Genomic DNA, 20516 nt, shown 5'->3' on the forward strand with positions numbered 1-20516 from the left:
ATGACATTGTGATAATCCTCTCTTTTTCCACTAAAAACACGTCTCTTCTCTTATTTGAACAAGACTCTGCAAACCCTTCTTCTCTTCCTGAAACTCTTGCTGCAATCAAATTCTTCTTGTAACTATGGCTTCAAAATCACAGAAGCAAAGTGATTTAACTTTAGAGAATCCCTTTCCCAAAGCAACATCGCACACCCTAATGACGAAATTGGTAATCAAAACCCTAGCCCCGGCCGACTTGAATACTACTATCTTGATCGATATCATAAAGAACGCTAAGGGACTTGGCCCAGCTTTTCTTAATCGATTCCCTCCTTCGTTATCCTCAATTTATCCCCAGGCTAAGCAATAACTTCCTTTCTCAAAACCTCTCTATTTGACAGCGGAAGGGGGCAGACCCACCCTCTCTATCGGAAATTGGCATCCACCAATGCTCCAATGGAACGACTGGGTGGATCGTGTATCAGTAGCAAAAGGAGAGCAATAGAAAATGATAGGAATTTACGACCTCATTCAACTCAGTAAGATCCTTTTTACTTTTGACCGAGCCTTGTTTTTTGCTTCTTTACACTTTTGGTCCCCTACAACCAATTCTCTACACTTGCACTATGGTATGATGGCTCCTACCTTGAGAGATGTCTGTTTTTTAATGGGATTAAAGCCTGGGGGAGACGAAATCAATTATCTCCTTCAAGACGATGAGATCTTTTTTTATTTTCCAGAACAAAAAGGGGCTAAACCTTTTGTGCAATCAAATGGTCCTTTCTTAAAAGAAATGTTAGGGGAAGAAGGGACCGATGTAGATGAACAAGAACATATAGGGTTTCTACTATTGTGGTTATGTAGATATTTGTTGTGTGCCCTGCCATTCAGATCACCAAGGACCTTACTCAACTGGCCATTGCCCTATTGAAAGGAAAACCCATAGCATTAGCTCCGTTTCTCTTAGCCTCTTTATATAGAGGCTTGTCTGACCTCATTACGTCCAACTTTTCAAGGTCTAGAGGACCATTTTGGCTTTACCAATTCTGGTTGCATGCATATTTTCTTGAACTTGCTCTTCTTATTCGGCTTGCTCCAAATGATCCTTTGCTGTCATTCGGATATGCTAGAGTCAAGCCCAAAGACCATTCCTTTAATGATTATTTTCAATTCTTCTATCATCAGTGCAAAATCAGGACTCAATCCCAATTCCTTCCCTTTTCCAAATGTCAACTAACTCCATCTTGGTTGTTTCCCCTACTGCCGAGTATTCTCCTGAACAGATTAACCTTTATATCACTTCATGGGGCCACTTCTTGATCGCAAGAGATATACCTTGCAATACCGTTGCTCCCAATTTGCCCAAGAGCCGAACTGGGGTTGAGTTTTACAACCCAGCGCAGTTAGCTCAGCAATTTGGATTGACGCAGATGATCATAGTGCCTCCCTATTTTTCTTACAACAAGAACTATCACAAGCGGGTTAAGCTCTCAAACAGTGAACAGATTCAAGATGTTACCAATCGGTTTACCCAACATCTTCAAGAATTTCAGTATAAATCCTTTCTAGAAGAACCGCATATAGATCCAAGCTTCGAAACCTGGTGGGCGTCATATATTAATTTTACCAGGACTGTAGATTCCAGTCAATTTGTATCCACCCTCCTTGGCACCTACGAATTCATATCCCTCAATTTTTGAGGTGTTAATTCCCTTGAACCCGTTGATCTTACTACCGCTCCTGAGCTAGAGAACATAACAAATATTGCACCAACTCGTCCTCCTCCAGCAACTCATGTAGGTAAGACCAGATCACGCTCTCGGCAAAGTAAGTTTTCTATCCTCTTCTTTCCATTAATACTTTTATTTGGTTTATATGATACTTAACAATGGATAATGTAATTCCAGGCACATATTCCAATGCACCAGAGAAATCTGGTACCAAATCTGAAGAAACTCACATTGATTTCTATGTTCCTTTGCAAAGTATTCCCCCATCCTCGGCTACTTAGGTAATACTTCTAACCGAATCATATATATCCTTTTTGATGCATACCATTCCCTTACTTAAACTTCTTCTCCAGAAAGCTACAAGAAGGAAGACCATAGGAAAGAAACCCAAAAAATCAAGAGCCAAGAGACATTTTGATTTGATTGATGATGATGAAGCGGATGATGATGAAGTCATCTCCAAGAAGAAGAAGTCTGCTACCAAATCTCCCAATGTAATTTCTTTTTGCCTGATCTTATATATATATTACTTCTTGAATATAATTAAATTAGCATTATTTGCAGAAAGCTCAAGTCTCCTCAGATCAAAAATCAATTCAGGAAATTTCTACTGATCATGTCGAAGATGAAGACAAAATTGAAGTGTCAGTAGGACAAAAATCAAGGTCTCCAGTATCTTCCCCAAACCTGGCTGCAACTTCAATTGGTGAACAAATTGGAGATTCTGATGAAGTAAGTAACGACATATTTATATATATATACATTTCTTTTATGTCCTATTCTTGTAAACTTATTATGGCTATGGCATGTTTCAGGTACAACATGGCTCGGCTAATCCAACCAATCCTGTCAGTACCAACCCAAGCTCTCCCTTTGACACCCTTGACTCTTTATTTGATTCTATCTTTGACTCACCTGATCTTAATCCTCCTGAAATTCCAACTGAATCATCCTCTGACATACCCCCAGAAGTAATAAAAAGCCATTCAGATATTGTCCCAAATGGTACAACAGGATTTGTTTCTTACCACTTCATTCAAAAATGAACTGGCTGAGACACTTTCTTTCCTTGGTAGTTATCTTGGATTCTCCCTGAATGATCAAACCTTCTTCAAAAATTTCCAGCTTCGAGTGCCTTCTTTGACAACTGTTTATGCTAAATCAATCCATACTATTGATCACTACTCTTCCCAGTATCATGAGAAAGAAAAGCTTTCTCAAACTTTAAAGAAAGGAAAGGAACTGCATTTATCCTTGAAGAAAGAGGCTGCCGAGCTGGATGCTAAGGAGAAAAAGCTTCAAGCCGAACTTGCTCAACTTCAGTTGGACAAGACAAAGCTTGGTAGTAAGGTGGCTGATCTAAGGGTTCAAGCAGAGACCGCAGCTCTCAAATTCAAATCTTTGCAAGCACAGATGCCGAAGTTGGAACAAAACAAGAAAGTGGCAGAAACATCCCTTAATCAATCTCAAGCTTTGTAGGCAGACTTTAAAACCAAATTTGAAGAATTTCACAGTAATTTTACCAGAATTTGAACATTCATGGGTCTGTAATATGTTTTGAACAATTTGCCTTTTGTGATGTGTTGAATAGTCTTGCTATGATATTTTTGCTTTTAGAGTATACTGAGCTTTTACTATATAACCATACTTATTCATAATTTATTCAAACAACAAGGTAAAAATACAATCCAAACTATTTTGACTTAACTGGAAACTTCTTTTCTTCCATAAGCTTAAAAATTATTGGCTTATATTTTTTAAGGTACCTTCCATTTATTGGCCTTTCATGCACTTCACCATCTAGATTTTTTAACTTATAAGCTCCTCCACACAATACTTGGTGAATTAAGTATGGACCCTTCCAAGTAGGTGACCACTTGCCACAGACCCTATCCACCTTTCCAGGTGGAAGTACTGTTTGCCAAACCATATCGCCCTCTGCAAATGACTTGAACTTCACCCTTTTGTTGTAAGCCCTCATGACTTTTGCTTTATGCATCATAAGGTGATCCAAAGCAAGTTTCTAGACTTCATCTAAATCTTCCAACTCGGCAAGCATAGCTTCATTATAATTGGCAGGAATGAGATTATATTGCAAGGCAACCCTTGCCAATTTTACGTTTAACTCCATTGGCAACACTGCATCATGACCAAACGTTAGCCGATATGGAGTTGTCCCTGTACTTGTCCTTTTTGAGTTTCTATAGGCCCATAAGGTTTCTGAAAGGGCTTTATGCCAACGCCTCGGCTTGTCTTTTATCATCTTTTCAATAATTTCAATCACAACTTTTTGATGCTTGTACCTGGCCATTCCCTTGAGCATAATAGGGTGTTGAGGTAACCATTTTCACTTGCATATCAATGCCGAGCTGTAACACTTCATTCGCTTGAAAAACAGAACCATTATCGGCAACAATTGTTTCCGGTAATCCAAATCGATGAAAGATATGTCGCTCCAAAAACTGTATAACGGTATTATGAGTCACTGATACATATTCCTCAGCTTCTACCCATTTAGTAAAATAATCAGTAGCGAGAATAATCCAATGATGACCCTTTAATGAAGGAGGATTAATCTTGCCGATTAGAACCATAGCCCAACCTCTGAAAGGCCATGGTTTAACTAGTAATTGCATTTCTATTGTTGGGACCCACTGCATTGGACCATGTTTTTGACAGTCTATACAGCCTTTTGCATAAATCATACAATGTTTTCTCATTCCTGGCCAATAATATCCATATCGGCGTATCAACCACCTCATTTTTATGCCAGCTTGGTGAGCTCCACATATCCCTTCATGTACCTCAGCCATGATCTTCAAACCTTCAAACTTGCTAATGCACTAAAATAACAAATCATCATCAGCCGATCTTCTATAAAGATCTCCATCCATAAGCACATAATCGACTGCACTTCTTCTAATTCTTTGATCGCTTCAGGAGTTAGATGTTGCAAGAACAGGATGTAAGGAATTCGCTAATCATCATCATCCAATTCGGCAACATCAGTGGCAAAGACTTCTTCCATAATTTGATTTCTTGTTTCAGCTGATGGAAGAGATCGGCGTGTAATCTTCATTACTCTTTCCTTCATTCCACTCGGCACCTTAACTCCTGAAGCCGTCTGTGCTAAATTATTAGCTATTTTATTCATGGCCCTTGGTCTATATTCCAAAGTCACATTGTGAAATTGGCTAACCAATTGGGTTGCCAATGAATGGAATGATCTTAATTGCCAATTCAAACATCTAAAGTCTTCTGAGATTTGATTAATCACTAAACTCGAATCTCCCACAATGTGGACATCTTTGACTGCCATTTCGAACAGAATTTCCAAGCCGATAATCAATGCTTCATACTCGGCTTGATAATTAGAGCACCTAAAATCCAAAAAGAAGGAAAACGAAATTTGATTCCTTGTTGGGGATATTATAACTATACCAGCACCCGAGCCTTCACTGGTACTTGACCCATCGAACATTAAAGTCCATGGAGTCATGAATATGGATGCCGAGTCAAGCTCATCAAATACTTGTGACCCAATTTCGGGCGAGGGATGATCGGCAAGAAAATCTTCCAATGCTCTTCCCTTAATTGCCTTTTGTACAACATATGCAAAGTTGAATTCCATTAGCGCCAAAGCCCACTCGCCAATCCGGCCTGTGATTATTGGCCTTAATAGCATATACACTACAAGATCGGTTTGGCAAATAATATAAACCAAAATAGGCAACATATAGACTCTTAATTTCATTGCTGCAAAATACAAGGCCAAACATAATTTCTTAATCGGTGTATATTTACACTCGACTAGAGTTAAAACTCGACTGAGGTAATATATTGCTTGTTCACTTCCTGCTTCATTCTCTTGTGCTAGCATAGCTCCAATGGATTCTTTAACAGCCGATGAGTATAATTTCATCGGCCATTTCTTCCTTGGTGGCATCATGACAGGAGGACTCAACAAGTATTACTTAATCTAGTCAAATGCCCTTTGATGAATATCATCCCATCTAAATTCTTCCATCGGCTTCAACTAAAGTAATGGGGAAAACACATGTAACTTCCCAGCTATATTAGCAATAAATCTCCTAAGATAATTCACTTGTCCAAGTAACCTCTGCAACAGTTTCTTGTTTCTCAATGCACTAGCATCAATAATCGCCTTAGGTTTATTCCTATCGATCTCTATACCCTTTTGATGAACCAAGAAACCCAAAAATTTTCCTGCTGATACTCCAAAGACACACTTTATTGGATTCATTTTTAGCTTATGAGCCCTCATCCTCTCAAAAGATGCTTTGAGGTGGATTAGATGCTCTTTCATTGTTGCTGATTTCACCACCACATCATCAATATTCACCTCCATAAACTTGCCGAGCATATCATGAAAAATAGAATTCATGGCTCGTTGATATGTGGCCCCAACATTCTTCAACCCAAAAGGCATCACCACCCATTCAAAAGTTCCAATCGATCCGGGACACCTAAAAGTTGTCTTTGGAATATCCTCCTCGGCTATATAAATCTGATTATAGCCTGAGTGTCCATTCATAAAAGACATAATTTGGTGCTTTGCAGTTGCATCAATCAGCTGATCAGCTATTGGCATTGGATATTCATCTTTTGGAGTTACCAAATTTATGTTTCGGAAATCAACACATATACGTAATTTTCCATTCTTCTTGATAACAGAGACAACATTTGATAACCATTAAACATACCTTGTAGTTCGAATGAAGCCAGCATCCAACAATTATTCAATTTCCATTTTGACTTTATCTACCACTTCTTGAGACATTCGACAAGGTGGCTGTTTATATGGCTTGTAGCCATCTTTAATGGGCAACCGATGTTCCACTAAATCTCTGGATAAACCCGGCATTTCTTCATAGTTCTAAGCAAAACAGTCACTGTATAGTTTCAACATGCCGATAACCTCGGCTTGTAATTCTGGTTCTAACAGTAGACTAATATAAGTAGGTCTAGGCTCTGTGTCAGTGCCAAAATTCACCTCCTTTAAAGGATCCTGAGTGTCTGCTTTAAGATCATTGAGCTTTGCTGGCACCAACTCCAAGTCTTCTAACTAAATTGCATCTAACTTTTCATTACTGAATCGATCAATCTCAGTAAGATTGACCGATGGTCCTGGCTCTATTATTGCTTCTTTCTCTAGCCGTTTTTCGGCTATGTACGCTTGAAGCCTGATGCAAGCGGCCCTAAAGGCCTGCTGCCGAGCAGTTTCCCTTTCAAATTTCACTTCTATCAATAACTTCTTCAATTATAGCAAGCCAATGGAGTTCTACCTTCGGCCTGGAATTCTCCTACTGCAACTCGCATATTTAACGATCCGCAAGACTTCTTCTCATGGTTGCCGAGGTTGGTCTTCCATTGGCTCCTGTTCCCACAAACTGGATAGGAACACATTCTTCGTCATATAAAACAGCATCTGCCGAATACACTTTTGCCACAAATGGCTTATCATCGGTATTTACTATTTTTACTTTATCTCCATCCCAAAAAATCAGCATCTGGTGTAATGATGATGGGATGCACATATTTGGATGAATCCAATCACGGCCTAATAACAAATTATAGGAAGCCGTGGATTTAATAATAAAAAATGCAGCATAAGACGTCCTACCTCCAACCTCTACTTCTAAAGGAAGGATCCCTTTAGTACTGGTAGAACCTCCGTTAACCACAAATTGCTACATCAGTAGGAATAACATCTTCCACACTCTTGTCGAGTTTCTTCAACGTGTTTGCTGGAACAACATTCAAAACTGAGCCATTGTCTACCAAGACTCGATTAATAGGTTGACTTTCTACCCACACCTTAACATACAAAGGCCTAAGCTGTTGAGTCATTGCTAACAAAGGTATTTCAAAAACCACCTTCTCTGCCAATTCTGAGGAAAGAATTGATAAATTCCGAATCGATTGAGTTTCCTTCTCATTCTTCTCAGTATTTGCATTTGATGCCGATGGAGCCTAAAACATTGCGGGTAATACAAATGCCATGTTGCATGACATCTCGTCTGGGAAACTGCCAAACTGAATTCTGAATTCATTGTTATATCTAGGCCACGTCGGCTGATGCTCTTCATCCTGGTTATCTTTATCTGGAATCCCGATAACCTTGGTTTGCACTACTTTGCTTCCTCCTCCAGCTTTTCTTTTTTCCTCAGCCCTTCTCCTTTGTTCTCTACACTTCTGAGATCGAGTTAGGCCCTTATTCTGAGATTGTTGAGCTTTAGGGAACTTTGGATGATTAACTCGAGTCCATCTATCTTCAGTCGAGTCTGTCCTTGGTTTCACAGTTCGTACTTTATATGAATTAGCCCCTTTTTGTACCAAAATCTCTGACTGAACCGATGACTGCCTTTTTAAAACTGGGATCGGCTAGATATATCACCTTGTCGAGTTAGCCTTCCTGTTTTCAAATGGCTGTTGCCGGAATCACCTTGCCGAAGCTCCTCCCCAGGCTTCAACGGGAAAATAAGCCTCTCAAGAATTCTTTTCTTCTTTAATTGAACCTCCATTGGCACGTCTTCCTTTGGTTGTTGCTTTCCTTTGCAATTTGGGCAACAACCATTATCAATCAAGGCTAATTGAGACTCCCTTAATTGCTTTTACAATTCTGCAATCTTTTCAGGTGTCGCGGTTGATGAAAGGTACTCACCAGATAACTTCTCTGCCTCCTGCCGATTCTCTCACTTAGCTAAGCTTATTACATTTGTAGATGTGATTGTTGGAAATGGATTAGTATCTTCCTTCATGGTCTCTGGAGTTTTCTCTGGGAATTTTAAAGTGCCTTCGTCAATAGCTTTCTGTAATACACCTCGTAGAACAGTACAATCATTAGTAGCATGGTTCCAAGAGTTATGATACTTACAATACTCTTTTCCCTTCAAGTCACTTGCCGATGGAATCCTATGCCCTTTCGGCAAAGATATCATTTTATCGGCCATCAAGTGATCAAAAATTTGATCTGTTTTTGATAAGTCGAACGAATAACTTTTCTCGGTATCGGCAGGACCTTTCCAAGCTGCTGATGTTGATGTTGATGAATTGCCCCCCGTGGTCGGTTTAGGTTTAACCAACGCCTCACAAATGTATGGCTTTTTGATATTAACCTCTGCGACGTCAACTTCTAATTCATCTCCAACTTCTACCGAGAATACCTCATAATTAGGGTCCTTGTACCCTTAGAAGAATTTTTCCTCTCTTTCTCTTCTTTTAGTATTTCCTCATACCAAGAAGCCCTGTCTGCCAAATCAAAGAGATCTTGAAACTCAACCCCATCAAACATATTGCGATGTTCAATGTCTAAACCATTTAATGCCAACTTGATGTATTCTGATTCTGGCAAACTTACTCGGCATTTGAGTTTAGCCTTTCTGAACCTGGCAATAAAAGTCTCAACCAATTTACTCGGCAACTGAGATAATCGAGATATGTCTGCCAGTGTAGCTTATGTCTCTGTTCGGTAGAATTGGGTATGGAACACTTCCTCCATCTCATCCCAAGTCTGAATAGAATTAGCCGGTAAGTTGCTGTACCATTCAAAAGCTGCCCTGACAAGAGAGCTAGAGAATAACCTTATCCTTAACCAAGGGCTAGGACCAGCTTCTCCACATTATGCAGTGAACCTTGCAATATGCTGTACTGTAAAGAAGTTTTCTTCGCCACTATACATAGAAAAATCAGGATACTGATAATTTCTAGGCAACTCATGGGCATCAACATGATCAGGATAGGGCTTTCTGTATACCGGCCAAGCACGTCTGCGACCTTGTGCTACTTCGGCCTGTATTAAAGCCAAAATCTGAGCCCTATCAATCCCTGCATTTCTTCCTGGAGGATCATTTGGGTGCCGCGGAATAAATGGATTAACCCACTCCCTTTGTGGATCGGCATTCACTTGCTCCCCAGCAGCCACTGAAGGTATCAAAGGATTGATCCTACCTTGGTTTAGATGGCCGACACCTTCTTGCTGATTTCTTACTGGTGGAATCGGCTGTTCATTGGAATGCTGCACAGGATGATCATTCATTAATGGTTGGAACACCGGCACAGGATTCACCACCAATGGATTTGATAAGATTGGTGGATTTCCCATTGGAATGCCAAGTGTATGATTCGGCACGTTGCTAATCGTAACACCAAGTCCTGCACTTGGCAATATGGTGCTTGTTCGAGGTCCTTGGGATATATGAACCAATGGTGCCGTCAAACGCTGAAAAATGGACTCATTGACTGATCTTGTTGGCTTTGATTCGCCGGTACGTTGGTTTCAAGTTTCTGATTCATCTTCTCCAACTGAGTGTTTAACTCCCCTGTCATTGACCTCATCTGAGCAACCAGAAGCTGATTTGATTCTCCCATTTGGGATCTTGCCTTGCCGATCTGTGCTTGATGGGCATCAATTTTTTGCATAATTGATTCCAGTACCTGACTCAAAGGGATGTCGGATGGAATAAATGAGTCGGCATCATCGCCTACGCCGATCTGTGGATTTTCTTCGTCAGTATTATCTCCTGTATTCATGCCTTTCGAACCTCTTAGCTTTGGAGGCATTTTTACTACAACTTGCTCACCTGATGGGGTCCCACCGGGTGTGCCAAAAATGTTGACCTTAAAATCGGCTGGCTAGAGCTGATCTTAAATTGATGAGTAAATGGGCATGCCAGAACTAAATATATGGTTCGATTGTATTTTGTCAACTTATAGTCTCTTAGGGAATGTTGACTTCAGACGATTATAGGAGATAGAGAACAAATAAACTCCTAAATGAGTTCAATATTGCCTTAATTAAAAGGACTTTCTGTAAACAAATTATAGTAATCGTAACAAAAGAATAGAAAGGGGAGATAATGGATATAGAAAGAAAAGAAAAGGAAAGAATAAGGAAAGAGGAAGAGAAAGAGAGAGAGAGAGAAAGAGAGAAAGCGAGAGAGAAAGATATTGAGAGATTGAGATAGAGAGATAGAGATGAAGAAGAAATAGCAAGGATGCTATTCTTAGAAAGGCTTGAAAAAGCAAATAAATAATAATAAGGATTCTGAGGGTGCTGGACCACTAGTACAGCGTACCCTTTTGTTTATTTATACACAATATTGTAAACCAATTCCTACCAACAAGAATTCCAATTACAATAAAACTCTCTACTAATTTTAAATTCTAAGATTCCTAGATAATGATTAATCCCTAACTAACCAAACAAATCTTATCTGACATAAAGTGTCTCAAAACATCTTTAAAATCTTCCTATCCGATCACAACTTTGCCCTGTTACTGTACTAATGCCATCATAATTGTAATCCAGTCCTTTGAATCCATATTCTCAAGCCTGCTTCCATCGGTCCATCAAACAGCCCAATATTCATGCAACCCAAATACTTGTTTCCATCAGTTATCAAGCCCATGTACTCTTGGCCCATGATAACTTTGCGCTGCATATCACATCCAATTAAAGCCCAAACCCGATTACCAAAATGGGTGTCAACAATTTGTCATGGTTTTTCAAATAAGACATCCTTTTTGAGACAGAAGTATTATAATTTTTCTAAGTGGCTTTCTTACCTTCTATGTGCACTTTCTGGTCTCCCACTTCACCCGCCTGTCATTTTAAATTAATTTTTCTACCCCATCACGTTTCATGTGGACTTCTGCCCCCGTGATTTACCCACCTTCTTACCCCTAGTCTCACTCCATGCATGTGACATTGATTTTGGCACTTATAGTCTCACTCTTACATTCACTCCCACTCTCATTTTATGTGATTTAGCAATAAACCATGCTTCGACCAACGTGCTAGTTGCCTAGCGGTATCAACCTCTTACTTCTCAAGAGGAGGTCAGGAATTCAAGTTTCAGAAGAGACATGTATATGTGAATACCAACTAATAAATGAATAAACCATGCTTCGTGATAAATCATGTTTCCGGACCAATAAGTCTATTATCAATGTTCCCTTCAGACTAGGTTAGAATGGCCATCCTAAAGAATTTGAGTCCTTTGGAAGGGTAAGATTATTCAAAAGAGGACCTACCCACCATTATCTATTATTTAACATCTTTATTCCATGTCTTTGGTGGTAATTCGGAAACCAATAAGTTGAGGCAATGGCTTGTGCTTTTCCTTATCTTCTCTTCTTTCTATTTCTGCTACCATTTTCTGGTGTTGCTTAAACCAACGGTTGCAATGTATCGATCGGTGCCACTCTTTCCGCTGCTACTGAGGCGGATTCGTGGCTTTCTCAATCTGGTGATTTCACATTCGGGTTTAAGGAACCGGGGGGCACCAATCTCTTCTTTCTTTCTATATGGTATGACAAGATACCAGAAAAAACTATAGTGAGGTATACAAATGAAGGCAACACAGTCCCTAGAGGTTCCAAAGTTGAGCTCACTGCTGACAGAGGGCTAATGCTTACTAACCCCCAAGGCGACGAGATATGGAAATCTGATCCCCATGTGGACTCAATTGCATGTGGCTACATGAACAATACCGGTAACTTTGTGCTTCAAGATAGAAATTTGTAAGAGTTGTGGGAAAGCTTCCGGGTTCCTACCGACACCATGTTGCCTACTCAGGAATTAGAGAAGGGATATGTGCTAACCTCTCAAAAAACGAAGCCTAGTTTCTCAAACGGAAGGTTCCAACTCAGCATGCTTGACAAAGGAAATCTTGAGATCAGAACCATAAACCTGCCTACAAACCATCCAAATGAACCTTACTTTACAATCGACACTCAAGATGCTAATAATGCATCGAATGCAGGTTCCCGATTCGTCATCAATCAATCCGGATACTTATACGTGCTGAGAGCGAATGGCCAGAAGTCCATGATCTCACAAGGAGGAATTATTTCAGCCACGGATAACTATCTCAGAGCAACTCTCAATTTCGATGGTGTGTTTACAGAATACTATCATTCCAAGACATCTAAGGGCAACGAAAGCTGGTCTGTGCTCTGGTCTGAACCCGAAAATATTTGCATAGCAATTCATGAGTCTGCAGGAAGTGGCACATGCGGATATAACAGCCTTTGCCAGCTCAACACGGATGGAAGGCCATCTTGTTCGTGCCCACGAGGGTATTCCTTACTCAATCCAAGTGATCAATTTAATGGCTGCAAGCCAAATTTTGTGCAGGGCTGCGAAGATGACCATGAAGAACTATATGATCTTGTTGAGCTATCCAACACCGACTGGCCACTTTTGGATTACGTGTTATTGGAGCCTTTCAATCAAGAAGAGTGCAGGAATTCTTGCTTGCGAGATTGCTTGTGCTCTGTTTCCATTTACAGAGATAATAACTGTTGGAAGAAGAGGATGCCACTCTCAAATGGGAGAGTTGTTAGAACTGAAAGCAGCACGGCATTTGTCAAAGTCAGGAAAGATATTAATTCTTCCCCATCGGGTCCTTGTCCTCCGGATGAGAAGAAGCCGAGAAAGAAGTACGAAAGAACTAAAGTCGTTGTGGGATCGGTGCTATTAGGAAGCTCTGTGTTCTTCAACTTGGTATTAATGGCCGCAATTCTTCTAAGCTTTAGTTTCATTTACAAGAGAAAGGACACCAGAATTCCCCAAGTCGAAAGCGTCTTGGACACTAATTTGCATTGTTTCACATACCAAGAGCTTGCACAAGCTACGAATGGCTTCAATGAAGAAGTAGGAAAAGGAGCTTTTAGCGTTGTTTACAAAGGGGAAATGAATAGGGGTTCGGGAAATTTCATTGCAGTCAAAAAGTTAGAAAGATTGGTTCAAAGTGAGAAGGAATTTAAAGCTGAAGTGAATGTGATTGGCCAGACACATCACAAGAATTTGGTATGACTGATTGAATTTTGCAATGAGGGACCGAATCGATTACTGGTGTACGAGTACATGAGCAATGGTATGTTAGCGAGCTTTCTTTTCGGGGATATAAGACCGAGTTGGAACCAGAGAATCAGAATTGCCTATGGGATTGGAAAAGGACTCTTGTACTTGCACGAAGAGTGTAGCACCCAGATCATCCATTGCGCTATAAAGCCTTAGAATATACTCATTGATGATTATTACAACGCTCGGATTTCTGACTTCGGATTGGCAAAGCTTTTAATGATTGGTCAGAGCCAAACCCACACTGAAATTAGAGGAACTAGAGGGTACGTTGCACCGGAATGGTTCAGGAGTATGCCAATCACAGTGAAAGTCGATGTTTATAGCTTCGGTGTGTTGCTGCTAGAGATCATTTGTTGCCGGAGAAGCATAGATATGGATACCAGTGAAGTAGAGAAAGCAATGCTAACTGATTGGGCTTATGACTGATATCAAGAAGGAACGATAGACGCGTTGGTTGAAGGTGACGTGGAGGTCACAAACGATAGGGCAAAGCTAGAGAGGTTTGTAATGGTTGCCATTTGGTGTATTCAAGAAGTCCTGTCTTTAAGACCCACAATGAGGAAGGTAACTCAGATGCTTGAAGGATTTGTTGAAGTTAATGTTCCCCCATGTCCCTCCCCATTTAGTACTACGATATTGATTTAGAGCAGATTCAGGTCTTTGCTTTGTTTGTCTTATCAATCTTTCTTGTGATGTCTATGTAAGATTCTGTTTGTTATTCTAGTTTTGGGTATAAATCTAAGTATGTCACTACAAATTTTCTGTTACCAATATTTTCAGGAATAATAATGTTTGATAATTGATATTTAACTGTTTCCAACTGAAGTCCAAAACCATCAGAGGTACAGTTAGCAGGCATTATTCAGTGACTTGGTTGGTAGAGTGTCCAGCTCCCCGAGTAGGTGTATCCGTGTTCGACTCTCTCCTATCCCTAGTTTGTCTACAGCTTACAACACAATGATCTGTTTATGTACAATTATCTCTGATAATGCAAAAAAATAGCAATATGGAAACTTAAGATCTTAATGTAAGTCACACCAATTTGCCCTCCACACACACTTGCCAATATGTTCCACAAGACATTCCAACTATCACCATAGTAAATTTATCTTCATTTTTCCTTGATTCTTGAAATGACTTCATAATTTGTTTAATTTGCGCTACAAATACTTAGTGGCCATTTAAAGTTATTAAAAACCTAAAATTGAAATTACTTTTGTCATGTTTGGCAGCACAAAGTTTAAACTAAATTTGCTCCAATTCCAAATTCAAGACAACGATTCGGTGTTTCCAATTTTAAGCATGCTAATAAAATGATATTTCTTGTTAAAGAACTTATACGAAATCCAATCCTGAAAAATTAAAAGTTTCAATTCAATTCCTAATAAGTTATAAGATTTTTGTACTTCAAATTCTCAAGTTCTTATGAACCTATATATAGTTGTGTATTTAAACATTTACCATGAAAAACCTTCCTACAATCACAGGAGTAGATAAATTTAATTATCATGAAAAGGGATAATAATAATAATTTTGGTCCTCTCGTGCTCGCGATTTTTTTTTTTTACACAATTGGGAGCTCTTGAAATCTAAGTATCTTGATGGTTTGAAGAGATTTGAGTAAGAAAAAAAGTCCTACTATTAGTTATGATCCACAGGTCGTGCTTCGAAGAAACTATGAGAAGAACATTTCTGGCATGTATAGGTTTCTGAGGCACGACGAAAGGAAGAGAGAGAGAGTTGCACGGCGAAGGCGAAGGGAAGAGAGAGAGCTGCACGGCGAAGGCGAAGGCGAAGGGAAGAGAGAGAGCTGAAACGGTGAAGGCGAACAGAGAGAGAGAGAGTGCTGCACCGAGAACCAAACCCTAAGACATCGATGTTTAATAATGTGGGCTGAAATACCATATTCAACTTGTTTTGACCTTAAAATTAGAGGGTTGAAAATTATCCAACCCATTTATGACCCATGTTAAATATGATTAACCCAAATCCATTAAAATATGGACGAATATGAACGAGTTGATAGTTCCTGATCCATTTTGCCACCCCTACCTAGAGCAACTCTAAGAATCAGCTAGCCCACTTGCACGCTACTTCGACAATAGCAGGAACTGTGCGGGAAGGAGCTAGTTCGACGGGCAGGCAGTGCCTACAGTTCTTATTAGTTTATGTAACTAATTTACAAATATTCATGTGGTCTCCTTCTTCGTGTAGGACTCATAGTGCTAAACCGTACTAGGCCTTCTAATGATGTTGGACCAGACTCATATGACTTGTGGGCACAACCCCAACCCATTTCGTCTGCAATTTGGCCTCTGGAGTTGGGATTATAGAACCTACACCCTTCTTCTTGTTTGGTCCATACGGCATATTCCTTGTGACCCCTCATTTGATGATGTGTCGTGTCACCATTGGAGGGGAATTTTTCCCTCCACTATACCATACCCTTTCTTTTCCTTTTTCTAGTTGCCATATTGTATCAGTTGATAGTTTCGGGGATATATGGGCCTCCTGCTTGGGCCTTTGTTTTTCATTTTGGCCACATTTTAGTTCTTGTTTTTGATCTATTCCTCAAATGGGCCTTGGGTACCCAAGTTTTCTTTTTTCTTTTTATTTTATTTTATGAATAATCTTACCTACGAAATATATATATATATATATATATATATATATATATATATAATTTGACAGAATAATGAATTTAAACAAAATGATAATGAAAAAATAAATAAGAGATGTTCTAGACTTTATTATGATCTCATCATACACATGGTATAAATGTTAATGTTTTGTCTGTTTCCTCTAAAGTCTAACACGTTGTGAACGGCATTGCCATGTGGGTCTCAATGAAGAAGAATTTAAGACTTTTCTTTTTCTACATGGCCCCCCTATTCATGGCTTGGAGAAGACTAAAAGCTTCACACTTGACCCAAACCACACTTCATGTGGGAAACATTAAAAGCTACAACATTCATTCACTGGTGGTGGTCAGTCTCAGTCCTTTAAAGTTGACGATTGACGATTGACAAATGCATTTGTTGTAACTTTTTATGTGGTTACAAACTTGTTTATGTTGTTGCCTTTTCTATGGTTAAAATATCTTTCATGTACTAGTCTAATATTAAGGTCATTCACGCTAAGTTATACCCAAGTCAATGCCGTAAGTTATACTCCTTCTGTTCTATAGATGTCCATATAATAAACTGTGACACACGTAATGGGACGGAAATAATATAATTTTTCTAGTTGATTTTCTCACGTTTCATGTGTACTTCTGTTCTTTTATTTCACCCGCCTATCACTCCAAGTTAATTTTTATACGCTCACATGTTTCGCATGGACTTATACTCTCCCACTTTACCGGCCTTCTTACCGTTGCTTCCATTCTATGCATGTGACTTAGATTTTGGAGCTTGTAGTCTCACTCTTACATTTATTTAGCAATAAATCATGCTCTTGGACCAATTAGTGTCTTATCAATGTTCCCATCAGACTAAGTTAGAATGGTCATCCTAAAGAATTTGAGTCCTTTGGAGGGATAAGGTTATTCAAAGAGTTAATTTTCTAACACTCTTTCAGGTTTGGTTAAATATCACCCTTAAACATGTTTCGAAAATAATTATTAGTTAAGTCCATTTTCACTTTTCCGTCACAATATTCGTTAAAAATATGTAAAAAGATAATTTTGTCCCTAAACACCCTTTGACCTGGTCAAAAGTGATCTTTAACTTAAAATAATTAAATAAAAAGTTTACAATAACTCTAAATATATTACAAATTTACAGTTATAGATATATCAGAGAGAGAGAGCAGGAACCTAAATAAAAAGAAGCCACCATTAACCCTTTCAAAGGGGTATCAGCCATTGGTCATATCTCTTTCTACCAAAAAAGACTAACTAAATTGATTGTATGAAAGCCGCCATATCAGAAATAGGAAAAATTAGTCCTCGTGAACATGGAATATTCCATGGAGATTGAGGAACACTGCATTGGAGGTCCATCTGATTTTGATCATTGAAATTTTACAATTCAATTTGTTGGGTAAATCAAAGTGCTACTGTGACGACTCTCTAGCTCAATTATTCATGTTGAACAATGTTCACTACATTGGTCCAGAAATCAAAGTGTTGCCAGAGATGGTCGGTGTAATGTTTTTGACTTTATATATATATATATATATATATATATATATATATATATTTGTTAAAGTTAAATAAAATTTTATTCACCTGTGGGGCCCACATGATTTATAAGCCAATATAATGACTTATCTCTTCCTCTTTGCGTATCACACTCTCTCTCGTCCAGTAGTTCTTTTTTTTTTCTTTTTTTTTTGTTCTTCAAAGCTTCAAGGCTTAATTTCTCTCTCATCTCTTATCGGATTAAGGTGCCGTTTAGGCAAAACGAAGCCCACGACGAGCTCTACGCATCCATACGAACAATTCCAGATTTGGTGCCCTTCTTGGAGTTCGAAATTCAAGACCCATTTTAAGAGTTTTTTGCAAATTTGAGGTAGGGACACCTTAATCCACTACCTTCTTGTTCCATTGTGAGTTATAATCATTTGTTGTGCCAAGCATGCTTAATTAGAAGTTAATTGTATCAATGATTATTTTAAATGTTGTCTAGAGAAATTCATGTATTTGAATGTGAGTTGTTTTATGTGTAAAGCATACTTAAATGTATTTTGTTATATCTTAATGTGTTAATAATTACTTGGGAGATGTTGAACATGCTGAATGTTTAATTTTATGGTGTAGAATTTTAAATGCCATGACATTGAATGTATGGAACATATATACATGCACATACAATTGGGTTTGCATGAAATGGGAGAAATTGTTCTTGAAATAAATATGGGGAATTTCAGGGAAGTATTTTTGATGAAATAGTTTTATGCGAAACCCGGTCGCTGCGGGGTTACCAACGGGCCGGAGGTTAATATAGCCTAGAAGGGACTAGGGAGTCGCCCTAGCGTGGTTGAGCTAGCTGGGCCCCATAATGACCCCACGAGATTACCAAGGGTCAGGGACACTAGCCAATCCTCCTCTCGTGTCGCGGCGGGGCTACCAAAGGGCAGGCTGTATTAACAGTTTGGAAATGATGTTTTGGATTATGAAAATGGGGAGCGACACTAGCATGCATTGCATCTCATACCATTGCATTGGATATACTTGACATTGAATCGTTATGCTGTATTATTTCCTGACATTGTATGATCCCCATTTCCCATTGGCCTATGCTTTGTTTGGATTCACAAGGACACAAGATATGTGTCTTAAGTGTCACCTACTGAGCTTTATGCTCACCCTACTATTTATATTATTTTTTTCAGGTCTTGGAAATGAACTAGTGGACGACAATCCACCTCAAGCTTGAAAATTGTTAGAAGGTTGTTTGCTATTTTGTATTTTGACCATTCTATGTATATTTGTAGTTGTGGAAATGTAACTAAGTTAGTATTCATGACCTTGTAACTTAGGAACGAACTTATCTTTTGTTTGATGTAAATGAAACTAATGGAATTATAGTATATGTTTCCATACAATTGTATCATGTAACGTTGTTGATCGGTTGGTCAATTAACATCAACCTTCGCAATAGCACGAATCATTGTAAAATAGGGCTATTGGTCGGGTAAGTCGAACCACAGGGACTACGCTAGTCTAATACAACCTAAATGTCTAGAATCATTCTTAGAATGATGAAGGGTGTATAGAGGTTTTGTTGGATGTCACTTAAGCTAGGAAATTAAAAGTGCATAAAACAATAAATTGCAAGAATTCAAGGGAGTGAAGTACAAGTAAAGAAGGCTAGAGAAATGAATCCACCTCCATCCCTATACACATGCTAGGTTAAGATTAATTTAAGGGGAAAACAACATATATGATAGTCATGATACATAACAATACTAGGTTGCTATAATATCCTTAAGAAGTTCATTTAATTAGAAAGGCAAGAATAAACCATCAAAGGTTCACATGATCAACTACCTAAACTAAAATGTAGCTTAGAACATGCTTACTAAGCCAAGGATTATCAAGCCCTAATTTAAATGGTGAATGCACATAAAGCTAAGAATCAAGTATAGCCCATCAAAGGGAAACCCTAAGCCATGAACTATCTAGGTTCTCCAACTCCATGCCATTAAAACCATTCCATGATCTAACTTCCATTGTCACCATGGAAGTGCAAGCAATATGATTAAGAAAGGCAACCATCCAAGACAAGATGAATAACTCACAATAATCATTTAAAACATTCAACATTCATTACAACAAAAATGAGGCTCTTGACCATGGAAAGACTATCAAAAATACATTGTAATCCCCAAAAATAAACTATACTAACACATGCTTACAAGGGAGGGGTTTCATCACCTCCCTAGATGAGGTTTAGTTACCCATTGGTGAGCTAGAAGAAGGAAGAAGCATCATCCTCATCTCCATTTTCGAGCTCCTACTGTAGCACTCAAGAACACCCTCTCCTTGCTCTCTTCTCTCTCCTTTTCTCTTGCTCAAGATAAAGCTTAATGATATATGTGGCCTTTGGGTAGCCTTTTATGCTCCAACCATACCCTCTCTCCTCCAAGGGACACCTCCAACCACTTCATAAAGAGGGAAGATGGCATTGAGGAATCCAATGTGCAAGTGGGCTGAAATGAGCCATTTCCGAAGGGCATTCTGCCTGATTTTCGAGCGCACGCTTGGTGACTTCGAGCACTCTAACTTAGTGCAATGTGTAACATGCTCCTCTTGCTCAGTGCTGACCTATTTTGGGAAAACTGCTATAACTTTGTGCCCCGAACTCCGAATGACGATCTGTTTGAAGCTTTAGAGAGCTGATTCAGTGCTTTAAAAACTTCATGTTTTGATGAAGACCCAAATCTCAAGTCTGGTTGGTCGAAAA

At 39.0% G+C, this 20516-nt stretch overlaps 1 protein-coding gene and 1 pseudogene across 1 annotated transcript; one reads left to right on the plus strand and one right to left on the minus strand.

Annotated features, from left to right (window-relative positions):
* Positions 1–4689: 4689 nt before the first annotated feature.
* Positions 4690–5658, minus strand: LOC132296389 (uncharacterized). The gene has a single exon (XM_059794595.1). It carries the CDS (start codon positions 5656–5658, stop codon positions 4690–4692), a length of 969 nt encoding a protein of 322 aa, XP_059650578.1.
* A 6639-nt stretch (positions 5659–12297) lies between these two features.
* LOC132296391 (G-type lectin S-receptor-like serine/threonine-protein kinase LECRK2) lies at positions 12298–14368 on the plus strand (annotated as a pseudogene).
* Positions 14369–20516: the final 6148 nt, after the last annotated feature.

This window comes from Cornus florida, unplaced genomic scaffold (genome assembly GCF_030987335.1).
Source record: "Cornus florida cultivar Cherokee Brave unplaced genomic scaffold, ASM3098733v1 CherokeeBrave_3.0.0_Hap2_Chr02, whole genome shotgun sequence".
In the NCBI taxonomy this organism is placed as follows: domain Eukaryota; kingdom Viridiplantae; phylum Streptophyta; class Magnoliopsida; order Cornales; family Cornaceae; genus Cornus; species Cornus florida.